Below are 24,500 nucleotides of genomic sequence, written 5' to 3'. Positions count from 1 at the left end.
TCAATTCAGTATTGTCTACCCAATATTGGCAGCGGCTTCTCCCAGGTTGCAGGCAGGAGTGTCTCTCAGCCCTCTTTTGGAGATGCTGCCAGGGAGGGAAATTGGGACCTTCTGCATGCAAGTAGGCAGGTGCTCTTCCCAGAGCGGCCCCATTATCCTCTAAAGGGAATCTCTTCCAGTGCTCACACATGTACTCTCCCACCCACATTCAAACCAGGATGGACCCTGCTTAGCTAAGGGGACAAGTCATGCTTGCTACCACAACGCCAGCTCTCCTTACAAACCTTACAAACAGCTTTTTAAAACATTTAACGGCATCACAAGCTCCCTTCAGCATACAATATACTCTAATGGATTTCAAAGCAAGAATGTCCTACTAAAGCAATGTCACACTACTATATACAGATTCTAGTGTTCTTCCCTTCAGCAGGTTTCATTCGCCATTAGAATTTCCACGTTATAAAGATGTGTCTTTCTCCTGTCCCAGTTTAGTACTTGCGATAGGTTTTCTACGAGGCTCTCCAGCACGGTTCCCTCTAAGCTGTGCGCACGTGTGCGTGCTTACAAGATTTTTGATGACCACTCAGTTCATCGTAGATCTTGGTCAGGCTGAATCAGGAAGGCCCCACTCTGAACATATGTGCGCACACACACACTGCCTTACAAAACTCATTCTGCATGGAGATGCAAAAAATTAGAGGGACCACGGCTTCTCAGGGCCTTGGGCCATGGTGCAGTCCCACCACGGACCAGGACTTTGACTGAGCCCCGCCCCATTCACCCCCATCATCACCCTCACCTTATGTGGGCTGAACTCAAGCGCGTCCGCCTTTCTACACTCATTCAAGGAAGCCATCACCTCTCCTGGATCTGATAAAGAGAAGCAACAACACTGGGTGTCATCCACATACTGGGGACACTTCATGTCTGCTCTCTGAACAACCGCGCCCAACAGTTTCATGGAGCTGATAAGATGGCGTAATCGCCCACAAACCTAGGTGTCTATCTGATGACTCCAAACAACCCTGTGAAGTAGGTTAGGCTGAGAGAGAAGTGACTGGCCCAGAGTAACCCAGCAAGTATCGTGGCTGAGTGGGGATTTGAACTCGGGTCTCCCCGGTCCTAGTCCAGCACTCTTACCACTACACCATGCTGGCTTCCTTCTGTATTTATGTGTTTTTGTTTGTTTATTATTATTTATGTATGTATTTATCTATTTATTTATCCACATTTATATACTGCCCCATATACAGATCTCTAGGCCATCTACAGACTAAAAACACAAGACAACAATGAAAACATCCCATGATGTTTTACTTTAAAAATAACGATAAAAAAGAACTTTAAAACATGATAAACAAAAAGCCTGATGGAAATAGGTGTGCTTTCAAATGTGGCTTTAAAACAGCCAGAAATGGGGAGGTTCTGATTTTGGGAGCATGCTCTAGCCCCGGGGCATTCCTAACAGAGGCCTGGTTTAAGGTAAACACCAAATTAGCTAATGGTAACTGCAACTGGCCCAGCTCCCCCCCCCCGCCCCCGTTGATCCGAATAGGCAACAGGGTTAATGAAGAAGAAAGCGCTCTTTTAAATCCCTGGACCCAAGCCATTCAAGGCTTTGTAGATAATAACCAGCACTTTGTATTTTGCCTCGAAACCTATTGGCCGCCAGTGTGGATATTTTAGAATAGGAGTAATGTGGTCTCAGAATTTACTCAGAATTAGTCCCGCTGAGTTCAGTGAGTTAACAAGCCAATAGCGTCAATAGCACAGGCTTGACAAGCTGATCTTTTGGAGGAACTTCTGTTCAGATTTTGGTTTAAGCAACCGCATCATAAGGGCAGGCCCGGACTGGGGCCCTCATGTGCAAAGGGGACGTTGCCTGGGCTGCTGAGAGCCCGAACGAGGCGAGCTCCCAGCTCCTCATTTCAGGCAGAATTGGCTGCCTGATAGGACGTTTCCCCCTTCGACGTTCAGTAGGACATTTTCCAGAGAGGGAGAGGAAGGGAAAAAGGTTTTATCGGGCAGTCGGCACTGTCTGAAATAACTGGCGAAGAGGACTTCCGGTTGGACTGCCAGTCTAGCTGCATGCTTCTTTGAAAAGGGAAGACCGAGCAGGAGAAAATAAGAGGGTTTTGAGGCTTCAAAACCCTCCCATGTCATCCTGGATTAAAGGGTCGACTCAAGATAACCCACTGCTTCTCCCATGCCAGCCACTTAATACAAAGTTGGGTTGAAGAATCCAATTTTTGTCTTAAGTTGAGCAGCGGAGACAGGGTTCCATCAAGCTTATCTCTTACTCGGGAAATCTTCATGATTGAAGCTAACCGGCAGACAATCTCTATGGTTTGGATTTAATTAATGATTTGAAGTTCAAGAAGCTCACCCCTCTAGTGATTGATGAAGACAACTTACTGGAATTCTTCCTGCGTTTTTGGGAAAAACGCCACAGACACAGCTGTAAGTTCTTCTTTGGATTATAATTAAAGAAGGGAATTCAGTCTCCGTGCTTGCTAAATATTAAAACTCAAGAGTTGAACTGCTGATTAAAAATTCCTAATACTTGGAAAAGATCTTATTAGTGGGGATTACTATTTTTTAAGCTTACTGAAGAGACGTTTTGCTGCTTTCTATTTGCTGTGGAGAGTGTCTATCATTTTTTCAACCAATTAAAACAATAGATGTTTCACACAGCCGTGAGAAAACTTTAACTGCCAGTGATAAGATACAGAAGCTGAGCTGCAGAATTGTTTATATTTGGGAAACAAGCACAGGCTTTTACTTTCTCTTTTGAGATCAAGGACACTAAACTCTGCTGAGCAAGTATTCTTTCTTTTTTAACCCTTTCATTATACTATGAGAGGCAAAGAGAAGTCTCACCAGAGTCAGACACACATACAAGCCAGGAAACTTTCCCTTCCAAGACCAGGCGTGGGGGAAACCAAAACACCTTTAGATATGGATCAAAAGCTGTCTGAGGTGAAACAAATGCTTCAATCAAATGCCACTGTTCTTCAACAAGTTACTTTAGAGATGACTCAGATGAAACAAAACATGCAGCAGATAAATGATAAAACATCAAATATTGATGAAGCAGTCAAAAAACTAGCACAAGATAATAAAGAATTCAAATTAAGGGTTGACACCTTAGAGAAGAATGTGGGATCACTGAAAGATGACAAAGAAAAATTATTAGATCAAATGGCATTGTTGGAATTAAGACAAAAAGAGAGATTTTTAAGGTTTAGGGGTATTCCAGAAAAAGCTAACCAGAACATTAAGAAAGTACTTGGAAAGGAACTTGCATCACTTTTGGGAATTACAGCTGGAGAGATGGAGGCTCAGATTGAGATAGCTTTTCGTCTAAACTCGGACTTTGCTATAAGAAATAAATTAATTAAAGATTGCTTGGTGCAATTCAGCACCAAATCAATTGCTGAGTGAATTTTTCAGGCTCATTTTACTACAGCCCTAACAATTGAAGCTCACCAGATAAAATTTTTGAAAGAAATTCCAGCTAGAATCTTAAGAAAACGTAAGGATTACAAATTCTTGACTGATGCATTAAATGCCAATGGAATATGCTTTAGATGGGAACTACCAGAGGGAGTCTCATTTTTTTATAAGAGCAAGAAGAACAGATTCACTGAGCTCCTCAAAGCGCAAGAATTTTGGCGGAAATACAAAAAAGACCTATCTTCTGAACATCCTGCTCCATCAACACATAATTTGAATTAGTTCATATGGATTATAAACGGAGTTATAGAATTTTTTGGGGGGGAATGTTAATGGCTTGAATTCAAAAATTAAAAGAAATTAAGTCCCCTTCAGACTATTCCCATAATTAACACTTTAACTTGTTTCAAGCAATGGCAGAAGGATATAACTAAGTTTGTTTGGCAGGGGAAAAGACCAAGAATAAATTTTAAGAACTTAACAGATGTAAAGGAAAGAGGTGGTCATGCCTTGCCAGACTTAAGGTTGTATTTTGATGCTGTTTGTTTGACATGGTTAAAAGAATGGATAACATTGAGAAATTGGGGTACTTATGGGGATTTGTTACACTTTCAGGGAAAGGATTGTAAGTTAAAAAGCTTAACTGAAATACAAAATTATCAGTTAAATGAGATTTATAAGAAAGATTTTAAGGTTGGAATTGAGGATTAGATTTTGAATTTTGAGAAGGAATTATGTTAAGATGATGAAAGATTAGTTTCTAAAATGTATAAACTGTTACTTTTGGAGGAGACAAGAGAGGAAGTGGTCAAAACGACTATGATAAAGTGGGTTCAAGATGTGGGGCATAATATAGAAGTGGCAGCCTGGGAAAAGTTATGGAAAAATGATTTAAAATTCACTGCTTGTTATGCTTTGAAAGAAAACTATTATAAAATGATGTATAGATGGTATTTGATACCAAAAAAACTGGCGTTAATGTATAAAAATGTTTTAAACAAATGTTGGAAGTGTGGGCATTCTGAAGGTATCTTTTTCCATATGTGGTGGTCCTGTGGGAAGGCTAAGGCCTATTGGGATATGATATATAATGAGTTAAAGAAAATATTTAAAATGACATTTCCTAAGAAGCCAGAACCCTTCCTGCTGGGAATAACACAAGGAGTAATCTCTACAAATAACTTAACATTTTTCATATATGATTCTATGGCAGCCAGAATAATATGTGAACAGAGATGGCAAAACATACAACACTGATAAGAGACCAAAATTTAGAAGGTTCCAAAGAAGATTGGAAATCGTTTTTGTTGTACTTAAAGAATTATTTTCCTACTATGAATCTTACAGCAGGATTTGAATTTAAAAAAAAAAATGCAGGTTGGGTAGATTAACTCTTTTTTTTAAAGGCCTTAAATTTGTGTTTTGTATTATTACTATAGCAAGGGTAAATTTTATAGTTGATGTTTTATAGTTGATGTTTGTAAATTTTATAGTTGATGTTGAGAGGTGCGCGGGAAGTTCATTTTTGTCTAATGTTTGTTATGGATATTATTGCTAAAATTAATAAAAATTGAATTTGGGGGGGGGGGAAACTGGCGAAGAGTTCACCCAGGCTCTTGGCGGCCCGGGCGTGGGAGGCGGGAGTTCGCTCTGGGCTCCTCCTCTGGACATCACGCGCCCGGGCGTATTGGAGGGAGCTGCCGAGTGGTGCTGGACACAGGCCGCTGCTGGCTTCGTGCCTGCCTGCAAGCTATCGGGGAGCACTTCACACACACGACTTGGGTTTTTCACTGCGTGTCAGAGTGTAGCCTGATTTATATCCAGGATGAAAAAAATCAACTTTTTGCATCAGGGTTTTGTTTTTTGGGGGGGTGGGTTTTTTTTTGGTTTTTTTGGCAGCTTCTAATGTGCAGTAAAAACTTGCAGAAAACCTGCTGTCTGGGAAAGCTCCAAGTAGCCTGCCCATGTTCTAGGTGGCCAGTTAGGTTGCCTTTGGCCTCTGTGACTGGAGTTAGGAACATAGGAAGCTGCCATATACAGAGTCAGACCTTTGGTCCATCTAGCTCAGGATTGTCTACACAGACTGGCAGTGGCTTCTCCAAGGCTGCAGGCAGGAGTCTCTCTCAGCCCTATCTTGGAGATGCTGCCAGGGAGGGAACTTGGAACCTTCTTGCTCTCCCTAGAGCGGCTCCATCCCCTGAAGGGAATATTTTGCAGTGCTCGCACATTCATACACAACCAAGGCAGACCATGCTTAGCTAAGGGGCAAGTCATGCTTGCTAGACCCAGGAGAGTAGACTATCCGAGCTCTCCAGCTGCTGCTGAACTACAACTCCCATCATCCCCCGCCATCTTCACCCTCCCTCCCTCCTCCCGGAGCTGCTTTGCTTCAGCTCTGATAGGTGGAGCCACCTGCAGGTCAGCCAATCAGCAGCGTCAGAGGGGAGAGTGGGCGGAGCGTGGAGAGACCTCTCAAACAGACGTTTTCCACCTCCGGTTACTGCGCATGTCCCTTTAAAAAATAATTTCCATGGTCACTGGGATCCGTTCCTGCAGCCACGTCCCCCAGCGAATCGGAGGCGAGGCTGAAGGAAAGAACTGAATAGGTGGGAGGAGAAGGAACAGCCTGCCTCTTCATGACTGCTGTCGTTGTGTAGCCTCTGCGCCTGCGCAGGCCGAGCTCCAGCTCCCGTTGTCCTGGCTGTTGGTGGGACGTCACCTTTGCGCCTGCGCAGTGCAAGCCCAGTGTGGTCGTGGCACCCCGCGGAACCCTTAAAAGCACTTTATGCTACTGTGTTTGCAACTAGAGTGATTTTCCCAGCCAGTGGGATACATTCTAGTAAGAGAGAAAAAGGAATTAAAGCGGGCAACCCTGAGTCAGGAAGAGCTTAAGCGCCCTCGCAGTGCCTGCACTGCCTCCCCAGCATCCTGTCCCTCGTGTCATGCCTGCTGGCGAAGAGAGCGTCCGCCCCGCGCTTGCGCAGAAGGGGGAAGAGTAGCTAAGTGGGCAAGATGGCGCTGCCTATGCTGCAGGTGTCCCTGATGTGAGAGTCTGTCAGAGCCGGGAAAGCGGCAGTTGGGGGGCAAGCTTGGGCCCCCTTGGCTGGAGGGCTGGGTTGCTGCCAGCCCCCCAGGAAGGTGTCACACAGAGCTGTGCTGCAGAGACCCAGCCTCTAGGGAGGTTCCTGGGGGTGGGTCTTCGTGAGGGAGGAGAGTCTTTGTGGGCCCCCAAAGAAAGCTATGGGGCTTCGGTGGGGGGTGCCTGCTGGGTCCCCGAAAGGGTTGCCTTGGGTGGCGCTGGGGAAGGTATTGGGGTCTCCCTGGGGGGTGCCCTTTGGGTTGAAATTGGGTTTTTTTCAGGCCCCCCAAGCAGAGTGCAGGGTTCCCATTGGGGCCCCCCCTTCAGCCCCACGAGAGCCTCATTAGGTGTGCCCTGCAGCAACTTTCTCCACCCTCCTAGGAAGCTCCCCTCCTTGGGGGGGCTCTCTCGTGGCTTGGCCAAAGCAGCCGGGACAAAGAGCACCCAGGACCTCCGAGAAGCCGACGAGGTGGCCCCCATCTTCCAATATGTGGGGAAGCGAGCTCCGAGGAAAGACTGTGTCTATGTGTGGGGCTTCTCCTACTCAGGGGCCTTGGGGGTCCCCTCCTTTGTCGTGCCCAATGTGGGCTGGAAGAAACGGCGGAGGATCCAGCTGACTCCTTATCGGCTGGATGTGGAGGAGAAGGTGAGGGAGAGGAGACTGGGAGACAGCTTGACTCCTCACTTTAAAGCTTTGGATCTCCTGGGATCTTCCTGTTGTTAAGGACATCTTGCTTTGACCAGAGCTGGTATTTCTGTCTTTGTGGCAAGGGTCCTGACCATCCATTGGGACATTGGAAGCTGCCATATACTGAGTCAGACCCTTGGTCCATCTAGCTCAGTGTTGTCAAACCAGACCAGCAGCAGCTTCTCCAGGATTGCAGGCAGGAGTTTCTCTTAGCCCTGTCTGGAGATACTGGAGAAGGGACTTCTGCATGCGTGCAAGTGCTCTTTCCAGAGCAGCCCCATCCCTTGAGGGGAATCTCTTCCAGTGCTCACACATGTAGTCTCCCATCCAAATGCAAGCTAAAGTGGACCCTGCTTAGCAAAGGGGACAATTAATGCATGCTTCTGCAAGACCAGCTCTCCTCCCATTGTCTTCAGCCCTACAGCTATTGTTTTACTACACCTCCCATGTCCCATCACCCCATCCATGGTGGTCAGTAGTCGAGGATGATGGGAGTTGTAGTCCAAGAGCACCTGAAAGAGCTGAAGATGCGCGGCCGTGGTCTACACTGACTGGCAGCAGCTTCTCCAAGGTTTCAGGCAGAAGTCTCATCCAGCTTTGCTGGAGATGCTGCCAGGGATAGAAACTGGGACCTTCTGCATGCAAAGCAGATGCTCTTCCACTGAGCTACAGACCCATCCCCTAAAGGGGAATATTTTGCTATGCTGACACATGCAGTCTCCCATCCAAATGCAAACCAAACTCATGCTTGCTTCTGCAAGACCAGCTCTTCATGCCTTTCCTTTTGTTTGGCTGCAGTCTCTGGATGGTCCAGTGATGCTTTTTTGTATCTCTCCTTCTCCCATCTTTCTGAATCGGTATTAAATCAGTATTAAACTGGATCTAAACACTGATTTGTTTTATCTTTAAAGATTAGCTCTGCTGCCTGTGGCTATGGATTCACACTTCTGTCCTCCAGAACCACCGATATTACCAAAGTCTGGGGAATGGGGTTAAATAAAGATTCTCAGATTGGATTTCACCCAAGCAGGAAAGATCGGGGTAAGTACCTGGTGAGATCTACAGAGTGGGTCTTCCTTCCTCACACCTCTTTTCCTTTTACAGAACTACTGTTTTTTAACTTCACAGTGTCCCAGCTCCAGTTGTGACCCAAGGGAAACTAAGTGTGCCTAAATGGGGTGTTAAATCACACCCACTTCAACTGGGTCTAGGTGTTTTCCTTGACTGTGGCCTTTTCTCCTGTTCTTGTGGACTCGCTTCACAGAAACACCTGGCTGTCCTCTGTTAGAAACCGGAAGCTGGGCTAGATGGAATTTTGATTTGGATAGTGCATTCGAATACTTCGAGGGCCAGGATTGTTTCTGCAAAATTTGGTGTCTGTAGGTCATCGGGAAGCATGACTCTATTTTGCACAAACAAATCCACAAACGCATCAAAATATATTGGATACAATTGTTTATACGTGTGAAAAATTTTTATTAATGTCCTGGCAAAAGGGAAGTAAAAGAATGTTTTGAAGCTTGTAGGATGTCAACTTCAAATGTTGTTCGCTTTATTGAATAACTACCATAATATGGCAAATTTGAATCTAAGAAAGATCTTCTGCTTCTTTTGGGCATGATGCCATTTTGGAGTTATTAATCTGATTATTGCATGTTAGAAATACCACAATCTGATGATTATATTCAGCATTTATTGCTTAACACTCCCCCCACCCCCAGCATATTTCAGGGTAAAAAGTGGTCCATTCAGCTGATTTCAATGGCAGGCTTGGTGATGCAAAATTTGGGATCTAGGTAATCGGGGAATATGACTCTCCAAAATGTAAACTCTTCAAAATGTATAATAGATTAATAACAAACAATGGGTGTACCTCGCTGTACGCGGATCCCGCACCTGCGGTTTCATGTATCGGCAGTCGGGTAACTGACACCCGAACTTGGCATATGTGGAAAAAACCAGCCAGAAAGGGGTTGATTTTGCATATCTGCAGTTTAGAGATGACCATATATGACCTCGGCGGTAATTTCTGGCGACCATTTTGTGAAGAGGAGCCATCTTGTGGCTCGTTTGAACCAAAAACCCTTTCTTTTCTGCGAAAAATCATGGGAAAATGCAGCAAATCAGATTCCTGGGGGGCATTGCCAGGAAGCTAGAGTCCTACAGAGCACAGTAGGGCACTTTATTTTGCCCATTTTTACATATTTTTTTGGCCGTTTTCCCACAGTTTTTGGGCCTCCAGGAACCTAACCCCCGCGGTCCCATTGTCCTAATGACTCTGTATCCATGGTTTCCTTATCCGCGGCAATTGTGTGGAATGGAACCCCCGCGAATACTGAGGTTCACCTGTATTGTGTGCCTAAAACAAGCTTTTCTCTCTTCTGCTGAAACCTCTCAGCCCCATTCATAGTCTCTCTTCCACCCACCTTCTTAAAGCAAAAGGCTACGAATATGTCTTGGAGCCAAGCCCTGTGCCGCTGCCACTGGACAAGCCGCAGCAGACCCGGGTTATGCAGGTATCCTGCGGAAGAGCGCACTCCTTGGTGCTGACAGACACAGAAGGAGGTATGGAGGCATTGAACATTTGGCCCTTATAAAGGAGGCCTTTGCTGGAGGCCTTCGGTGGTGGGACTGAGGGCTGGGACAGGACCTTCTGATAGCAGTGTATGGTTGCCTTATTGTTGGTTGTGTCAGGTACAGCTCTGTGTCTTGGGTTGCCCAGAGATGGGGGGTGACTCTGGGGTGGCCACTCCAGTGGTGGTGGGGAATCGACTAGGGGTGTGCACGGAACCGCCAAACTGCGGTCCGGCACTGAGGTGGGGGGTGGCTTTAAGAGTGGGGGGAGGGTTTACTTACCCCTCCCACCGCTTTCCTGCTCTGGCGCTGTAATTTCAGTAGTAATTGGGGCGGCAGGATACCTCTCTGCCACCCCTTCCCCACTGTCGCTATGAAAAACTCCCAGGTGTACTTTGCGCATGTGCACGTCGTGCGTGCGCTTCACGTCTCTGTGACGTGCGTGTGCGCAAAGGACTCCTGGGAGTTTTTCATAGCGACAGTGGGGAAGGGGCGGCAGAGAGGTATCCTGCCGCCCCAATTACTACTGAAATTACGGTGCCAGAGCGGGAAAGCGGCGGGAGGGGTAAGTAAACCCTCCCCCCACTCATAAAGTCACCCCCCCACCTGAAACCAGACCACCCAGGTCCGGAGGACTTTACAATGGCCTCCAGACTGGTCTGGGCCCATCCCTAGAATCGACAAAGAGATGGTGTTGGTAGGTCAGCAGGCTGTAACAGCTGTTTCCCCTTCCAGCCGGCCTGTTGGCTCTTTGACTTTGGGGAGCAAAGCCAACCTCCCACAGAGCCTCGCCTTGTGATTTGGGAGCTATTGAAACGATGGCCTGCATGTTACTCTGTTGTAGCTTCTATAGAGATCGGTAGTATGTTGATAACTCCATTTTTAGAAAACTACTTGGGTTGTTCTGATGAATTTCCTCACCCAGGGGGTGAAGAAATGTTGGCTCAGTTTATCAGCTCAACAAAATATTTTACTTGTCAAGCTATGTTGGTACTTTGCTAACTGGGACTTTTTTTACTCGTTGGGCAGCCTTTTTCACTCGGCACAGACTAGTAGACTAGTGGATTTCTGCAGCCCTAGTTATACCCAATATCATCTTTCAGATCACAACTGAATCTCTTATTCAGTAGCTAAGTTTTGTTGTAAAGCTAGAAGACTCCACAAGGATATGACATCTAATTGAATCGCTGTCTTATTATCTATTGAAGTATGTCATCATAAATTGTAATAACCCCCACCCCCCGGGGGTTTTATATTTGTATACTCATTTTATGTATTCAGCTACTGTGCATATTATGTGCTATGTATTACAGTGGTCCCTCGACTTACGAACTTAATCCGTTCCGAATGCACATTCGTCGGTCAAAAAGTTCGTAAGTCGAAAAGCGGTTTCCCATAGGAATGCATTGGAAACGGATTAATTCGTTCCGGAGCCTAGGAAAAAGACCCAGACACCCAGTTTTTTGTGCAAAACTCTTTATCAAGTGCACTTTAAAGGCATGCAAACTGCACAGCAACATTGCTTTTCAACAATAAACATTTACATAAACTTTATCATTTTTTGGGGACCTGATGCAGGTCACTTCAGGGCACTTTAAAGGCAGGCAGGCACACTCAACATGCCTCAGCCTCAGCCAACATTTCTAAACCTTACTCAACACAGTTTTTGGACCTGATGCAGGTCACTGCAGTGCTTTTCAAAGACAGGCAGGCACAATGAACATGCCCAGCCAACATTTTAAAGCATTACTGTACACACCTCAGCTTTGGAACATGTTAAGGACACTTGTGTGCAATTCTAAGGCAGGCACTCTTCGAAGGAGCATGCCTCTTTCTTTACACCACACATCTCAACTTGGGAACATGTTAAGGACACTTGTGTGCAATTCTAAGGCAGGCACTCTTCGAAGGAACATGCCTCACCCTCAGGTTACATTTCTTTACACCACACACCTCAACTTGGGAACAGGAAAAACAGGAAATGTAAACTGCAAACAGCAATGAACTTTTTAATTTTCAAACCAAAAAAATCATTTCTAGGAAGAGGAGGCAGAGGGTGACAACTGGGAAGAACAGCAAGGTTCTTCCTCCTGCCTTGCCTGCTTCACCACAAACCGGTCCATGGTCTGCTGCCTCTGTCTCTTGCGGAGCATTGCTCGCCATGGGGCAACGACCACATTATCAAAGTGCTCCACAGCTTCCTGGGCTGCAGCCTGATCCTCACTGAGATCGTAAATCGAGGAAACCGCATCTAAAATTCGTAAGTCGAGGAAACCGCATCTAAAACCGCCAACGGTTTTCCGTCCGGATGTCGAAAAATTCGTAAGCTTGCGGCCACTTTTTTCGTTCGTAAGTCGAAAAATTCAGATGTCAAGTAGTTCGTAAGTTGAGGGACCACTGTATTTATAAGTATGTGTTGTTTTTTACACATTTCTTCTGGTTAGTGACTGAAATGAAGTTTTGTTGAATATGTCCTATCACTTTCTTTCAGTCTTCAGCATGGGGAATAATTCCTATGGCCAGTGTGGCCGGAAGGTGGTCGAAGGCGAAATCTACAGGTGAGGGAATTTGGCCTGCTGAAAACTTTAATTGTGCCCTTCTAGAGAAGAACTGTCAAACCTCAAGTGCACTGGAGGAACAAATTCCTGAATTTGTGGGTGCCACACTTGGTTAAGCGGATGAATTGATTGAAATCCATTTGGGTAGACTGAAATGGAGGCTGGGGTTAGCCAGGCAAAAGATGATTTCTTTAATTACGTGCGTGAGCTGCAGATGGCCAGAACTGCCTTCGGTGAGGCGTTTGCTCTGTGCAAAAAAAGGGAGAATGCTTCTTTGAAGAAGGTATCTTGTGACATTTCAAAACTGTGATTTGTTCTCTCTCAAGAAATGTGCTTTTCTAAATCTAAGCAGATTGAATCAGGGAATAGACTAATAACAATCACCTGAAGTTTCTTTAGTTTCATGATGGCCCTAATTTCAAGCAGCCCTGAGAATGTTGTCTGAAAGATGGTTGGAAATAAACAAGATCACTTGACCCTTGGTCCATCTAGCTCAGTACTGTCTACCCAGACTGGCAGCGGCTTCTCCAAGGTTGCAGGCACGAGTCTCTCCCAGCTTTATCTGGAGATGCCAGGGAGGGAACTTGGAACCTTCTGCTCTTCCCAAGCGGCTCTATCCCCTAAGGGGAATATCTGACAGTGCTCACACATCAAGTGTCCCATCCATATGCAACCAGGGTGGACACTGCTTAGCAGAGGGGATAATCTTTGCTTGCCACCACAAGACCAGCTCTCCTCCCTTAAGGAACCACAGCCTGACTTGTTTCATTTCTGTTGCCCTCTTTCCTTTTCTCGTCGCCATCTCTTCCTGGTGGAATGCAGCGAAAGCAAGCTGATTTACAGATTGCAAGAGTTTGAAAACCGAGTCGTCCAGGTAAGAAATCCTGTTGAATTTGTCTGTCTGTTTTTTAAAAGTTTCTGTTTTGTACATCACCCCTCCGGATGGGTAGCCACGTTAGTCCGTTACAGCAAAAATCACCGTATTTCCCCAAATAGAAGATGACTGAATTTAAGATAACCTTTAAAAAATACAGTTACAGGTCTAATTTCTAACCTCAAAGAAGGGGGGGGGGGAACTGTCATCTTGGATTCAGGCAAATACAGTAGTTTGTTATTGCAAATCCAGTGACCCATTATGAGGGGGTAAGTCCAGTCTTTTTACCCTCCCCCTTTAAAAATTTCCTTTTGTTTCACCTCCAAGAAGATCCAGATGTCTTATGTGATCTCATCCATGCTGTTATCCTGACGAAAATCCTGTGAGGTTGGTGAGGGGGCGAGGAAAGCTAGCCCAAAGTTGCCTGCATTAGCCAGGATTTGAACTTGGGTCTTGTCCGACTGGCTTCCTAGGACCACCCTCATAAACTCTCTCACACAAGGGAGATTATGGGAAAGCTCTCTTACCTGGGAAATAAATCACACACACACACACACACACACACACACACACACACACACACACACACCACACACATTTATAAACTGCTTTTCAACAATAGTTCCCAAAGCAGTTTACATAGAAATAAGTAAAATGGCTCCCTGTCCCCAAAGGGCTCAAAATCTTAAAAAGAAACATAAGGCAGGTACCAGCAACAGCCACTGGAGGGATGCTATGCTGGGGACGGATAGGGCCAGTTGCTCTCTCCGTGCTCAATAAGGAGAATTACCATTTGAAAAAGGTGCCTCTTTGCTTAGTTAACAGGGGTACTCATTCACCCATTCACAAAAATATATTCCCTGCCCGCTGGTGCACTACTGCTCAGAGCAGCTCGCAAAATTGAAAACAGATGAACTATAAATAGACATTAACTAAAACAAGATCTGGATTAAAAGCAAATTTAAGAGATGGAAGTTGGAGAGTTAAAAATCAAAGCCTTTTAACAGGTTTGAGCTGCAGATAAATGTTAAAAAGCTTCTTAACAGAGGTGTGTGTGTGTGTGTGTGTGTGTGTGTGTGTGTGTGAAAAACCACTCAACAGAGTAAGACCTATGGAACTCAGCGGGACTTGCTTCTGAGTCAACCTGCCTAGGCTTTTGGCTGGATGGAACCTTTCACAGAAAACGTGGAAATTGCTGGCTTAGCAGGAGGCCATACAATTATAATTTTGAGTTCTACTTTCACTTTTTTGATTTCGGTGCACCTCCCACCCCCTCACCCCCGTTTTTTCCTGCCTATAGGTTGCGTGTGGGCAGGACCACAGCCTTTTCAGAACAGAGAAAGGAGAAGTCTATTCCTGTGGGTGGGGAGTCGACGGCCAGACGGGTAAGTTCTCGGCGATGGGTTAAGTTCACTGGGACTTAATCCTGACCAGTGCTCTCTGTAATGGAGAAACCCAGATGATGGGGAATCCCCGGCGTTACTGGCTACAACTCCCAGCATCCCCAGCCAAAGACCACTGCAGCTGGGGGTGCTGGGAGTTGTAGTCCCCAACATCTGGGATTCCCTGTTACAGGGGCCTTTGACTTGGTGGATGCCTGCTGATTTCTGCTGCCGCTGACGTACACCGCCGTCTCTCTCCCCTTCTCCAAACCAGGCCTCAGCCATTACGACATTGCCAGCACCCCCGCCAAACTGGGCGGCGACATCTCGGGTGTTCCCATTGCCCAGGTGGCCACGTACGGAGACTGCTGCCTTGCCGTGTCTGAGGACGGGGACCTCTTTGGCTGGGGGAACTCGAAATACCTACAGCTGGCTGCTGTTACAGAGCTGACTCAGGTCAGGAGAAAGATCGCAGGAGGAATTCTGCTCTGTGTCACTGGGCAAGGATCCATAGGAACAGAGGAAGCTGCCTTCTAGAGTCAGACCATTGGTCCAGCTAGCTCAGGATTGTCTGCTCTGACTGGCAGCAGCTCTCTAAAGTTTCAGGCAGGAGTCTTTCATAGGAACAGAGGAAGCTGAATTCTATGGAGTCAGAACATTGGTTCATGTAGCTCAGTATTGTTTACACGGATTCCCTACTGGGCTCCAAGGCTGCAGGCAGGGGTCGCTCCCATCCCTATTTCGGAGATGCCAGGGAGGGAACTTGGAACCTTCTGCATGCAAGCAGGCAGGTACTCTTCACAGAGTGGCCCCATTCCCTAAGGGGAATATCTTACCGTGCTCACACATGTAGTCTCCCATCCAAATGCAAACCAGGGTGGGTCCTGCTTAGCGAAGGAGACCATACATGCTGGTTCCCACAAGACCAGCTCTCCTCCCTAATTACTCATGAGTGCTCCCATTGAAATGAATAGGACAAGCAAACGGGTCCCGTTATTTTCAGTAAGACTACTTATGAATGCCTCCCTCTCTTTAGGGTAGAGTTGGGTATACATCAAATAAATGAATACTGGATGGACCAAGGGTTTGACTCAGTATACGGCAGCTTCCTAAGTTCTTTTATATCATATTGTAGAAGATAATGTACTTTTCTAATTTGGGTTCTGTTTTGAGTTGGGTTCCTTTTGAATCTTTTCTCTAGCTTGACAACCAGGGTCTCGCTAATCTTGGCAGGCCATTCAAGGGTTAGAACTGACTTGTATATTTATTTATTTACTAGTATTTTTAAGCCCGTTAAAATAACGGGCACTAGTTGGGTTACGTTTTCCCCCTCTCCTCCACCCGGCCGGGCCCACCGCCTCCTCTGGCCCCACACTCTTGCCTCTCTTCCCCTCCCTCCCATCCCAATCTCTTGCCCTCCCTCCCCCTCCCACCCCTCTCTCTCACCCTCCCCTCCCTCTCACCCTCCTGTCCCAGTTCCTCTTGCCCCTTCCCCCTGCCCCACTCCCTCTTGCCCCCCCCCCCCGCATTTTTAAATTTTCTTCTTACCGGCCCGCCGCTCTCCTCCCGGGCAGCAAACAGTTAATTTTGGAAGTGGCGGCGAAGCAGCAGCAGGAGGCGGCGACTGGGTCCGATGCCGGCCGCGGCAGGCCCGCCACGCCACGCAGCCTGCTGTGGCTGCTGCCGCCGCTTGTCCATCGTTGCGGCCGGCTGCCGGACAGCCACCGCTCCCCCCATTCCCACCTTCTGCCCCTGGTATCAGGGCCCACTGCGGGCTGCCCGTCCGCTGCCGGGCCGGCTCCACAACCACCAACCGTCGCCCCGCCGCGGCCGCCATGGGCCCCACTCGCCGCCGCCATCGCTTCCCCATTGTTCCATTGCGGCAGCCGCCGCCGCCATCGGGCCCTGTCGCCCCGCCACGGCTGGCATCGGCCCCGGTCGCCGCCGCTTCCTGCTGCTACTTCGCTGCCGCTTCCAACGCTTGGAGGTCCGGACCGGGACCCAACATGGCCGCCTGGTGCCTGCGGCCGTATCTTCCTCGGACGTTCTGGGCAGACACCCAAGCCTTTTATTATAGAGGATATTTTTATACCGCCTGATACGTAAATCTCTAGGCGGTGTCGAGATTGTTTTTTAAAAAAAATTAAAATAAACAAAGTGGGGGAAAGAAACTGTCCGGATATTGCATTCTGTGCTAGATGTCAGTTTCTGTTTGCATGTGATGCGATCGCAAAATTGCGGGATGTAACGGAACCTGCAAAATATGACCAGTATTCATTAGTTTGGGGTTTTTTAACATTTATATCCCACAGTGGATATAAGGAGCCCACAGTGACACACAGGAGCCCACAGTGGCATACATGGTTAGCTTTCTCCTCACAACAACCCTGTGAGGTGGGTTAGGCTGAGAGAGAAGTGACTGGCCCAGAGTCACCCAGCAAGTCTCATGGCTGAATGGGGATTTGAACTCGGGTCTCCCCAGTCCTGCTCCAATAGATTTTGGATGTCTTTATACTTTGGTTTCTCCCTCCTCATGTGTTAAACTGAAAGGAGGAAAGCAAGCCAGGATGAGCAGGATGTTGAGTTTTGCAGTGCTGAATTTTTGGACATTTCATGATGTAAACACAGGACTGTGGAATACACAGAGCTCTGAGATGAGGGTGTCCGTAAGGTGGAGGCTGCATGCCTAAGTTTTCAGCTGAGAGCAGTTTTGATTGGTGTTGCTCTCTGGTTCTTGCCTTGTTCGATTTAAATGGAAGATTCTTTTAAAAAAATGCCACACATGGTGACCGTGCAAACCTCTGTCCTACACAGGTGAACGTTCCACGACACCTTCCATTCAAGGTTGGAAGGGTGAAGGAGGTCTGCTGTGGAGGGACCATCAACGCTCTCCTCAACGGTGAGCCCTGTCCTGATCAGTCGGCTTCTCCCAAATCCGGGCCCTGGTCCCGTGACCAGAATAAGGATAGTGACAGAGAGCAGCAATTTGTCCACAGTTTGTGTTGCAGTGCCAAGGGGACTAGCGTATTAAGAGGGTTCATAAAGAGGTTGTGGGGTTTGGGGGTGGAGAGCTGGTCCCCCAGTAGTGAGTGCGAATTATCCCCATTTGCTAAGCAGGGTTTGTCTTGGTTTGCATTTGGATGGGTGACTACATGGGGGCGCTGTAAGGTCTTCCCCCTAAGGGGATGGGCATTTGCTTTGCATGCAGAAGGTCCCAGCTTTAATTCTTGGCAGGATCTCCAGGTAGGGCTAAGAGAGACCCCTGCCTCCATCCCCAAACCCACGATCTTTTTATGAACTCTCTATGCTATGACTCGGAGAGAATCGACCTACAACCCAGTGTGGATGGGGCTGTCGCTCAGTGGAAGAGCCCTGCCAAACGGAACCTGCAGAAACTTCCAGGTTCAATCCCTGGCATCTTTAGGTAGGACTGAGAGAGATCCCCATCTGAACCTCCGGAGTGCTGCTGCCAGTCAGTGCTGACAATCCTAAGCTAGCTGGGCCAAGGGTCTGACTCGGCAGAAGGCAGATGCCTATGTGAGCTGTGCCTTGGCTGAGCTGTGCCTTGGCTGTACCGTTGCAGGTGAGGACTCATAGGTTTGAACACTCCTCTGTAAACAATAATAAACATTCCCAGGCAAGGAGTTGTTCAGTCACAGGAAGCTGCCTTCAGACCCTTGGTCCACCCAGCTCAGTATTGTCTACATTGACTCGCAGCCACTCTCCAAGGTTTCAGGCAGGGTCAGGGTCAGACCCTTGGTCCACCCAGCTCAGTATTGTCTACATTGACTGGCAGCCACTCTCCAAGGTTTCAGGCAGGAGTCTCTAGAGGTGCATAGATGCTTTTCCACTTACAGTGCTCGCCTGTAGTCTCTCATCCAAATGCAAACCCAGGTAGACCCTGCTTAGCCAAGGGGACAATTCAGGTTCGAGACCCGCTCTCCTCCCCAAGAGTTTTATGTTGTCCCAGTTATGCTTCCTTCATAACTATATGTGTAGATCTGCCCCCCCTCCCACCCGCTATAGAAGAGGCTAGCAAAGATGGGATTATTCAGAGGAGAAAGGGTTAGGTGGATGCACTGGTCTGTCTCAGCGCTGGGTAAAATGCCCTGGCTAAAGAGTCTTGGTGTCACAAAGGGATGAACTGAACCTTAGAATCACAGGAGGTTAGAGTTGGAGGGACCTCAGAGATCCTCTAGTCCACCCCCCCCCCACACACACACCCAGCTCGGTGCAGAAATCTTCTTCAGTATCCCTGACAGATGGCCTTCCATCTGTCACGGTGGCAGACAGTTCCACTGTCCAACAGCTCTTGCAGTTCAGCCATGATCCCTGACATGTAGCCTAATGTCCTCCTCTTCCATCCAACCCAGAGGAAGGCCACGTCTTCGTGTGGGGCTACGGCATCCTCGGGAAAGGGCCAAAGCTTTCGGAAGCAGCGACTCCCGAAATGATCCCGCCCGTCCTGTTTGGCTCGTTGGGCTTCAGCCCAGATATCTGCATGGCTCGGATCCGTTGCGGACTCAGCCAGTTCGCTGCCATCACCAGTAAGTTTCCTCAACTTGGGAAATGTTTTCTCCTCGCCTTGTTCTTTCTTTCTTCTTCTTCTTCTTCTTTTTTTTGGGGGGGGGGGGCGGGGGGATCCTATTTCATCCAGGGTTGTTCTCGGCATAACTTCTATGGTCATTACTTCGGCTTCTGTTGCATCTGCAAGCCATTAGCTCTGGTTTTAGGAACATAGGAAGCTGCCTTAAAAGGAATAATATCTAGCTGAGTATTGCCTGTACTGACTGGCAGCAGCATCTGCAAGGTTTCAGAGCAAGGATTTCTGTAGCCCCACCTGGAGATGCTGCCAGGGATTTGCCTGCATATAAATGGGGCTTCTGCCTGCAAAGCAGATCCTGTACTACTGAGTTAAAGTCCTTTCTCTTAGGCTACATAGGGAGCTGCCTCGTGCTGAGTCTGTCCATTGCTCCATCTAGCTCAGTATTGTCAACACTGACTGGCAGCAGCTTCTCCAAGGTTGCAGACAGGAATCTCTCTCCCAGCCCGATCTTGGAGATGCTGCCAGGAAGGGAACTTGGGACCTTCTGCATGCAGATGCTTGCAAACCTTTATGCAAACTTAAAACAAGGTGCCTAGTATCTTCTCTGTCTTCCACAACTCAGCAAGGGTGGATTGGTTTTTCCAAAAATGAGGACTGCAGTGTCAAATGCACCCTATAGGGGGCAGCAGTGCGACACCCTCTGGCAGCCAGCAGGCTTCCTTGCTTTTCTTTCACTCCTGATAGTGCAGAGAGCCACCCCAAATGTAAAATAACGATCCGCTGGAATTTCCTTGCATCTCCCCTACTCATAGTGGTCTTCTGGCAGCAAGCATGAATTGTCCCCTTTGCTTAGCAGGGTTTGCCCTGGCTTGCATTTGGAGGGGAGACTACATGTGTGAGAACACTGGAAGATCTTCCCCCTTGGGGATAATGGGGCCGCTCTGGGAAGAGCGCCTGCCTGCTTGCATTTGTGCAGAAGGTACCAAGTTCCCTTCCTGGCAGCATCTCCAGATAGGGCTGAAAGAGACTCCTCCTTGGAGAAGCCACTGCCGGTCTGGGTAGACAATACTGAACTAGATGGACCAAGGGTCAGACTCAGTATATGGCAGCTTCCTCTGTTCCTAAGGCTTTAGCCAAGGAGTTCTCTGCCTTGTTTCCACAGATGATGTTGGACTATTCCTGCCATCATCCCTCCAGCCATTGTGACTGGGGATGATGGGAGTTGTAGAACCCCCCGTTTTAGAGAACCCCCTGTTTTAGCAAAGAGTGTGCCACATCTCTGTTTATACAAATCTCTATTAAAAAATAATAAAAAAAAGAGTTGAAAAGGGGAGTGGAAAACCTGGATCCATTAGAGGAATTTGGATTTAAGATGCTCACATTTCAGCAGCAGATGAAGTCTATCCGGGTCACTGATGGGGTGTGTGTTGCGTTTGGGTTTGCAGACCGAGGAGAGCTCTTCGTGTGGGGCAAGAATGTGAGAGGCTGTCTGGGGATCGGCCGAATGGAAGACCAGTACTTCCCGTGGAGGGTAAGGCCTTGGCTGAGGGGATGAAAGGAGCTTGAATGGAACTGGAGGAGAACACTGTCATTCTTGGTCCCTACCTACAGTGAGGGAAATAAGTATTTGATCCCCTGCTGATTTTGTCCGTTTGCCCTATGACCAGGCTATAATTGGAATGGTAGGTTTATTGTAGCAGTGAGAGACAGTATAACAACAAACAAACCCTCAAAAGCCCAGTGCCCAAAAGTCAGTGATGGATTTGCATTGTAGTGAGGGAAATAAGTATTCGATCCCTTCACAAAAGATGTCTTAGTACTTGGTGGCAAAACCCTTGTTGGCAATCACAGAGGTCAGACGTTTCTTGTAGTTGGCCACCAGGTTTGCACACAACCCAGGAGGGATGTTGTCCCACTCCTCTTTGCAGATCCTCTCCAAGTCAGAAAGGTTTCGAGGCTGATGTTTGGCAACCCGAACCTTCAGCTCCCTCCACAGATTTTCTATGGGATTAAGGTCTGGAGACTGGCTGGGCCACTCCAGGACCTTCATGTGCTTCTTCTTGAGCCACTCCTTTGTTGCCTTGGCTGTGTGTTTTGGGTCATTGTCATGCTGGAATACCCATCCACGACCCATTCTCAATGCCCTGGCTGAGGGAAGGAGGTGCTCACCCAAGATCTGACGGTACACGGTCCCGTCCATCGTCCCTTCGATGCGGTGAGGGTGTCCTGTCCCCTTAGCAGAAAAGCACCTCCAAAGCATAATGTGTCCACCTCCATGTTTGACGGTGGGGATGGTGTTCTTGGGCTCATAGGCAGCATTATTCCTCCTCCTCCACACACGGCGAGTTGAATTGATGCCAAAGAGCTCGATTTTGGTCTCATCTGACCACAACGCTTTCGCCCAGTTCTCCTCTGGATCATTCAGATGTGCATTGGCAAACTGCAGACGGGCCTGTACATGTGCTGCCTTGAGCAGGGGGACCTTGCGGGCACTGCAAGATTTCAGTCCTTCACGGCGTAGTGTGATACCAATTGTTTTCTTGGTGACTATGGTTCCAGCTGCCCTGAGATCATTGACAAGTTCCCCCCGTGTAGTTCTGGGCTGCTTTGTCACCGTTCTCTTGATCATTGCAACTCCACGAGGTGAGATCTTGCATGGAGCCCCAGACCGAGGGAGATTGACAGTTATTTTGTGTTTCTTCCATTTGCGAGTTATCGTGCCAACTGTAGTCACCTTCTCACCAAGCTGCTTGGCGATAGTCTTGTAGCCCAGTCCAGCCTTGTGCAGGTCTACAACCTTGTCCCTGACATCCTTCGACAGCTCTTTGGTCTTGGGCATGGTGGTGAGTTTGGAAGCTGAGTGATTGCTTGCTTCTATGGACAGGTGTCTTTTATACAGGTACTGTAACAAGCTGGGATTAGGAGCACTCCCTTACAGAGGGTGTTCCTCATCTCAGCTCGTTACCTGCATATAGTGAAAAGACACCTGGGAGCCTGAAATCTTGCTGGTTGATAGGGGATCGAATACTTATTTCCCTCACTACAATGCAAATCCATCGCTGACTTTTGGGCACTGGGCTTTTGAGGGTTTGTTTGTTGTTATTCTGTCTCTCACAGCTACAATAAACCTACCATTCCAATTATAGCCTGGTCATTTCTGTGTCAGAGGGCAAACGGACAAAATCAGCAGGGGATCAAATACTTATTTCCCTCAGTGTATGGCCTGTGTTCAAGCTGTTGGGAAGCAGGGGGTGACCCAAGTGCAGAGAGAGAGGCCTTGAACGAGAGATGCCAGGGGTTGTACCTGGGACTCGCTGCCTGCCGAGCCTGGGCTGCGCCCTGGAGCTGAGGCTACCCGACATTGAGCCGGCCTGTAGAACTCATTGCCTCATGATGACATAAGAGCAAGCACGCACTGCAAAAAGAAAGAGAGTGAAAAAGATGAGATTTCATGGACTAGTGGCTTCTTTCCACAGAAGCCAAAAGCCCTCCAGTCTGTTTGGGGACAAAGTGAGACCAGAATTTGGATTTGGGGTGGGGCTAACCAGAGGGAACCGTTTTCATCATCCTACTGATTTGTCTCTGAGCACTCCAGAGGCATTGCTTTTCGAAGTAAACCACGTTGGGAACTTCTTTGTTGAAAAGCGGTGTATCAATGTCCTTAATTATCCATTTGTCCAGTCCACTGCCACTGGATGGATTCACTGCTGCAGAACAAGGACAGCTTGTGCACTGGGAGTGGGGTGGTGTTTGTGTGTATTCCTAATCCCATTCCATTTTGGTTGATTGGTTGATTGGTATAGGCCCAAGATAGTTTTTGCAGGGGGAGGACCTGCTGCTCAGTGGTTAGAGCACCTGCTTCTGTGTGCAAAATGTCCCAAGTTCAATTCCTGGCATCTCCAGTTGTTGTTATTATATTATTTTACACAGTCAGACAGGTGTTATTGACTGGTTTGTTTTATCCAGACATCGAGTCCTTCCCAAGGACCTGGGATAGCTGAATTTTATTGTCAATGTTGTTGCTGTTGTTATAGATGTCGTCGCAGAATATAGGCTGTTCCCAGTAAAGCTGCTTTTTGTAATTGGCTGATGGTGATTTCTGTGGCCCCGATGGTGTTGAGGTGCTCTTCAAGGTCTTTTGGGACTGCACCCAGGGCGCCAATGACCATTGGGATTATTTTGGTCTTTTTCTGCCACAGCCTTTCAATTTCAATTTGTAGATCTTTGTATTTGGTGATTTTTTTCTATTTCTTTTTCTTCTATTCTGCTATCCCCTGGTATTGCTATGTCGATTATTTTGACTTGTTTTTCTTTCTTCTCGACTACAGTGATATCTGGTGTATTGTGTGGCAGATGTTTGTCTGTTTGTAGTCAGAAGTTCCATAATATTTTTACATCTTCATTTTCTTCAACTTTTTCAATTTTATGGTCCCACCAATTTTTGGCTACAGGTAGCTTGTATTTTTTGCAGATGTTCCAGTGTATCATCCCTGCTACTTTGTCATGCCTTTGTTTGTAGTCAGTCTGTGCGATCTTTTTACAACAGCTGATTAGGTGGGCCACGGTTTCATCTGCTTCTTTACCAAGGTGGCACTTACTGTTTGTGGTTGATTTTTCAACTTTTGCTCTTATTGCATTTGTTCTTAGTGCCTGTTCTTGTGCAGCCAGTATTAAACCCTCTGTTTCTTTCTTCAGGTTGCCATTCTTAAGCCATTGCCAGGTCTTGGTGATGTCTGATTTTCCACTTATATTGTGCAGATATTGACTATGCATGTGCTTATTTTTCCATTTTTCTGCTCGGTTCTTGACTTGTTCTTTCTTGTAGGCCTGCTTTCTTTCATTGGTGTTGAATAGTTTCGCATTATTGACCATTTGAAGTGCATCTTCTTCAATTGATTGATGGTCATGATTTCCCTGGTCTTACGATCCAGTGTCTCTAGCTCAGCCTGGGTCCAGTCTATTATTCCTGCAGTGTATCTGATAACAGGTATAGCCCAGGTGTTTATGGCTTGTATGGTGTTCCCACCATTGAGTGGACTTGAGGATTTTTCTAACTCTCCTGATGTATTCACTTCCAATTTTTCTTTTAACTTCAGTGTGTGCGATGTTATCAGCCTGGAGAATGCCCAAGTATTTGTAAGGTTCTTTCTCTTCTAGGTTCTTGATCTTGCTTCCATTAGGCAGTTCTATTCCTTCTGTTTTTGTTATTTTCCCTCTGTTGATTATTAATGCAGCACACTTGTCTAGTCCAAACTCCATTGCTATATCACTACTGAATATACGGACAGTGTTTAGCAGTGATTCGATTTCTGACTGGGACTTTCCATACAACTTCAGATCATC

General features: G+C 47.2%; 1 protein-coding gene across 5 annotated transcripts in view; it reads left to right on the top strand.

Moving 5' to 3' along the window:
• The window catches only part of LOC128335965 (RCC1-like G exchanging factor-like protein), a 77,437-nt gene that overhangs the window by 11,690 nt on the left and 41,247 nt on the right, over window positions 1-24,500 (top strand). For 3 of the 5 annotated variants that reach the window (XR_008311792.1, XM_053274955.1, XM_053274953.1), the window contains exons 1-11: window positions 6,257-6,500; window positions 6,917-7,181; window positions 8,135-8,264; window positions 9,660-9,788; window positions 12,289-12,355; window positions 13,178-13,229; window positions 14,530-14,614; window positions 14,886-15,067; window positions 17,426-17,510; window positions 18,985-19,158; window positions 20,603-20,688. Coding sequence is in view for 4 of the 5 variants with exons in the window: in XM_053274955.1 (XP_053130930.1) it covers window positions 6,469-6,500; window positions 6,917-7,181; window positions 8,135-8,264; window positions 9,660-9,788; window positions 12,289-12,355; window positions 13,178-13,229; window positions 14,530-14,614; window positions 14,886-15,067; window positions 17,426-17,510; window positions 18,985-19,158; window positions 20,603-20,688 (1,287 nt within the window). In the remaining variant the exon portion in view is untranslated. Of the gene's footprint in view, window positions 1-6,254; window positions 6,501-6,916; window positions 7,182-8,134; window positions 8,265-9,659; window positions 9,789-12,288; window positions 12,356-13,177; window positions 13,230-14,529; window positions 14,615-14,885; window positions 15,068-17,425; window positions 17,511-18,984; window positions 19,159-20,602; window positions 20,689-24,500 lie in introns of those variants that run through there. The other 2 variants (XM_053274954.1, XM_053274956.1) reach the window with 2 other exon arrangements.

This window comes from Hemicordylus capensis, chromosome 12 (assembly GCF_027244095.1).
Source record: "Hemicordylus capensis ecotype Gifberg chromosome 12, rHemCap1.1.pri, whole genome shotgun sequence".
Classification (NCBI taxonomy): domain Eukaryota; kingdom Metazoa; phylum Chordata; class Lepidosauria; order Squamata; family Cordylidae; genus Hemicordylus; species Hemicordylus capensis.
Note: the sequence above shows the minus strand (reverse complement) of the source record. Positions and strands in the feature narration are given on the sequence as shown.